General features: G+C 31.6%; 1 protein-coding gene across 1 annotated transcript; it reads left to right on the forward strand.

Annotated features, from left to right (window-relative positions):
- The first annotated feature begins 1938 nt into the window (after positions 1–1938).
- On the forward strand, positions 1939–2730 carry LOC111063650 (probable basic-leucine zipper transcription factor N). The gene has a single exon (XM_022351332.2). The coding sequence runs from the start codon at positions 1939–1941 to the stop codon at positions 2728–2730; it is 792 nt and encodes a 263-aa protein (XP_022207024.2).
- Positions 2731–5447: the final 2717 nt, after the last annotated feature.

The raw sequence follows: 5447 nt of genomic DNA on the forward strand, positions 1-5447 counted from the left end.
AGCATAATTTATTGAACTTCTATAGATATGCAAAATAATTTTCTAGACATATGATCTTCCTTCATACCAGAAACGAAGAATGCTAATTCAATAGAATGCTATAACTATAGTATGATTCACGTCATAAAGTCACTCTGTTATCCTTGCCTGTTACTACTTGTCATCCACTATTCTAGTCTGTAACTAAAGAAAGCAGATAGCTTTTTCCTTTACTAGTACTGCACCGTTGCCAATTTTTTCATATTTCCCTTGTAGAAATGATGAACTATCAAACTATTCCATTTCAAGTATAAAAATGCATCACAGTATTAAATCATGAAGAATATAACTTAATGACAAATAAAATCTATTTAAGATAGAGTTGATCATTATTAACTAGAATCAACATTTTATATTATATGAAATATACGATGATGATTTGAATCACAGCTATCTACAGTAGCCTATAGAAGGCGGTGGGAAAACAGAATTGGCAACTATTACTTCCTATTATTTCCATCGACTCTATAACGTGAGTCTCACTATAACCTTATTGTATGTCTTTCAAATGTACTTTTTCCCGCGCAAATTTCAAAATAAGAGGATCAGTTCCGAGCCGCACAGGGCACAGGCACAGTCGACCTTGCCAGAAGAGGAAGACTGTTTGACTGTATGCTTATTATAAGTGAAGCGCATCGATTGGCTCTGCTAATACTATTCGAAACCAGATTTTTAAGTGGGCTGCCTAACCTTGCGTATGAAATTACAGCTGCCGGTCATTTTATCGAAAATAATTTCTGTTTGCAAGCCATTAGCGAAACGGCGATTACATCATGCAATTTCGGCTGATCAAATTTAAAATGAGGATTGACTTAGATTACAATGCCAGCCATTAGGAATGAGAGAATACACATTTGAACCATGACTATTGTTGGATTGTTACCGAACTAGAATCGAGTTTTCGATTAACCACTATAAAAAATGAACCAATAATAATAATGATTAACTGCAGTGAGTTGTTTCTACACTACACTACCACGACATACTACATTTTTTTAATCTTTCACATTATATTTTTCTGTATTTGTATGTTTTCTTGTAACAAACTTTCTATTCTATTCTACACTACACTATTAAACTGAACACACTTCAGTTACTAGCCTACTATTTCTTTTTCCTACTCATTTTCTTTTAAAAATGCAGCACAATAATTAATTCATTGAAAAATTTACACTATGAAGAGATTTTGTGGAATCTCTTCATATTAATTCCATATTAAAGTGAAATAGAAGAATTGATGTCAGTTGCTCAATTAAATTCAAATTCAAATTTATTTCCACAAAGTAGGCACAAACATTTAACTATAAAACACAAATGCAATTCATATAAATAACATTCCTAACTAAAAAATAATAAATTGAACAATAATAGCATTAATACTTCTATTCCTAACTAGTAAGAGTTATAATGCACAATAAAACTGAATGGATTGAGGATTATCATTACATTATTATTTAACACTTCAAATAGCATACGCTTGCTTGGTGGAAATCTACTGGCATAAGTGAGAACTTATTGTCCGCCAGTAGGAGTAGCGCCCCAATACTAAGAGAGGAAAAAAATGAATGAAGAATAAAAATAAAATAAATGCTGCACTCGAGGATTTCTAAACATACGTAATTCTAAACATACGGATCCTACAACAATATGTGAAAAAAATATTTTGCAAGAGACTTTCAAAGTGGAAGCTATATTATTTTGATATCAAGATAATATTCTTGGATTATCCAGTTTTTTATTTTCAATGTAATATACTGTAAATGATGTGGAACTGACAATATTTCTTTTATTTTACCTTAATTCATTGACATCTTAAAACATCTTAATATTTGTTTAAAAACTTAATTTTTCAAGTGACAATCCTCGTTTTTCTCAAATAATAATAAATCTACTTTTGCAATGTTGCAGGTACCTCTGCGGATACGCAACGCCTATCAGCAGCACCCCAACGGCTTCTCGTCATACTACCCAGAAACACCTCAGTCGGACTACGTGACTTACAAGGGTGGCTTCAACTTCCACCAGAAGCCGGTCAACTTCAACGTGCCAATCAAGGAGTTCGACTACGCCTCACTAAAGAGGAAGCCCATCGTAGTGGCACCACTGGAGACTTCCCACTACTGGCACAACCAGCAACCATCCAACCAGGTTTACCAACAGCAACAAACTTCTCAGCAATACAACCAATACCAGCAGACTCCCCAACAAACTTACCAACAGTATAACCAACAGACTCCCCAACAATACCAACAAACTTATCAACAATACAATCAGCAGACTCCCCAACAATACCAACAAACTCCCCAACAATACAACCAACAAACTCCCCAACAATACAACCAACAAACTCCCCAACAATACAACCAGCAGACTCCCCAACAGGTGGCCCCAACTCAACAGTACCCAGTGCAGAACAAATCATCGCAGGTTCAAAGACATGCGCCAGCAAGTAACGTCTCCACCCAAACCCCTTCGGCAGCCGACCAACAGAAAATCTACGAGGATTTCTCGTCTCAGAAAATCCAGAAGCAAGCAAACTATCCGAGCCAGAAGAAGAAGGCCGTCTACACAAAGGGACAGTACCAGACTGAGCATTCAGAGTCAGAGAAGAAGCCGACCAGTGTCTACCCGAAAAAGGCCATGAGCGAGCAGACCGCCAGTAAATACACTTACTATGTCAAACAGAATTGATGAACCCGCTGACTGTAGTATTCTCCAACAACAGCCTCCTACACAAATTCCCTTCTCATCAAACTTGTAAACATTTGGACTGATTCTATTCCTTTCGATTTTCTCTTTATTTGAATTAGATGTTTGTTGAAGACTTCTGAAGTGTCTTAAACATTTTTTGCTTTATTCCCCACCATTTGTTTTTTGTTTTCTTACAAACTCTTACAACTATACTTTAAAACTTGTTTTTTCTCCTTTACTAACTTTTACAACTGTACTTTAAAACTGTCCATGACAACTTGCCTTCTTCAGTTCTAGTTTGTCATTTCATTGCATAATGTCATTTATCCAAAAAACTATATGAACAAAATCGTTTAGTCTAGCAAATACATAACATTTTATTCTATCCTACCCACTTATTTTAATTATAGTGAATCATATTTTTCTGTAACTGTTCATCCCCAAGAATACACATAAAAAAATCAGAACATTTTTTTTATGAATTTGCAGTTATTTCATTATGATTATAATAACTCTTCAATTAAAAAATTTAATATCTTATAGAGTAGGTTATGAGTAGCCTACGTTCTACTTATTCCCATGTTATGTAATAAATAACTTATGAGGCTCGCAAAGAAGGACCTTTATTTTCTTACCACAGGATGCACTCGTAGAACAATATAGACTACAGTGGTTTACTACGTTCTGGCAACTAAATTGCAGCTTGTTCTAAAGCGTTCAAAGCCAATAGGTAGGTATTTAAGTTTGAATTGGACTTTCCCAGCTATAATTTTTGACGAAAAATTATTTTCAATGATAAAAAGTATAATTATTATTAAACGAGAATCCCAATTAGATGCTGTAAAACTCTCCAACTCTTGGGATTTTCGTTTAATAATAATTATTCATTGATTAGCATTTGAACAAATGCAATTTCCAATTTATTTCCATCGGTGAAACGTATTTTTATAATTGAAAATCATTGCTGGTTATTGATTCTACATTTTTCGGTTTTTTGTGAACTTTATTACATTGAATACTTATTATTATGAGTGAACATTGATTTTGAGCCAAACCGCTTTTTTATATTCAAAATCAATTTGTTACAATACAGTGAGCACCTGTAAGCAAGTAATACCTCTTCATCTCTATGATTTATTGTTAAGTTCAGAAATCTATATTCAAAATTCATGAATGACCCTTCAATTGATGGAAAACAACAGTAATTATTATCAACTATGATTTTCAATTATATAATCCGTAAATAAAAATAATATAATTATATCATCTTACCATGACAGCATTAGTCTTAATTTTGTTTCAAAACATTCTCTGGTTTGTGAAGTTCTTCTTGACTCCTGTAAAAAAATGTTTTTTCCATCAAAGAAGATTCACGAAAATAATGATTACTTTTTAAATTCTCAGCTTTAAAACTTTCTTCGAATAATTATGTATGAAGATGAATATGAGGAGTAGAATGTGAAGCTTCTCTAAATGAATATGGACTATCCAATTTCTATTATTTTTAACAGTAGATTTAGTAGTAATTTATAAGATTAGTGAACTTTTCAACTTCAATTATATCTTGATATTGTTTGGTGTTCAAGTTATAATAGCAGGAATTATTATTTTCATCTCCACTGTTCCATCTCCAGTATGATTGATTATAATTTATAGTTTATGATTATAATTATAGTTTATGAAACTATCCCCGTTCTGTATTTCAAAATCTAAAATTTCTGAATTTTTTATCTTTACGAATTAATTCCACCTAATTTTGACATCGATTAATCTTGATCCTGAACTTATTACGGACTGTGACAGAACAATATTCAATCTTAATTAATTATTGATGAATATCCTCTCTTTATCTTGAATCACTTTACACAAAATTGATGTTTCGAAATTGTATTTGGGAACAAATTTAAACAATAATTAATGTAATTTAGATATGTAAATAAATTATGCCTCTTGTAAATATTATTTCTACCTCTATGATGAGTAATTTTTATAGACTTTGTAAATTAGTAGATTAAAGAATTTTCCGATATTCAAAACATGAGTTGATGTGCACAAGAATCATGAGAAAGCATGTTTAAAATAACTTGATCAATTGCCATACAATAATAGATCTTCAATGCTTAAACCGGAGAGTGATCTGATTATAATTATATTATAGGATATTTTTCCAATCATGAATGGCCTTGAAGTTTCCTGCATGGTAAAAGTAAAGAAATATTGTAGAATAAGTTTATGCCTTATTGTTTGAAGAAATGTTAATTTTACAACAAAGAAGAGACTAAATTTATATAGTTAAAATTTGTGAAAATCTGAAAGTATATTTTTTAATCTGCGGAGAGTGATCTGATTATAATTATATTATAGGATATTTTTCCAATCATGAATGGCCTTGAAGTTTCCTGCATGGTAAAAGTAAAGAAATATTGTAGAATAAGTTTATGCCTTATTGTTTGAAGAAATGTTAATTTTACAACAAAGAAGAGACTAAATTTATATAGTTAAAATTTGTGAAAATCTGAAAGTATATTTTTTAATCTGAAAATCAATAAAACTACATGTGCCAATTAATAGGTACTTTTGCTTTTCTTCATCCTGAATCAGATTTTACAATCTAAGTAAATTATTACAAGATAAGAATTTGATGGTTTACATAGGTGAGTATATTATCGAATGGAAAATTATTCAAGAAACCGGACACTTTTTAGTTCAATCAATCA

The sequence above is a fragment of the Nilaparvata lugens genome, chromosome 11 (genome assembly GCF_014356525.2).
Source record: "Nilaparvata lugens isolate BPH chromosome 11, ASM1435652v1, whole genome shotgun sequence".
NCBI classification, from domain to species: Eukaryota; Metazoa; Arthropoda; class Insecta; order Hemiptera; family Delphacidae; genus Nilaparvata; species Nilaparvata lugens.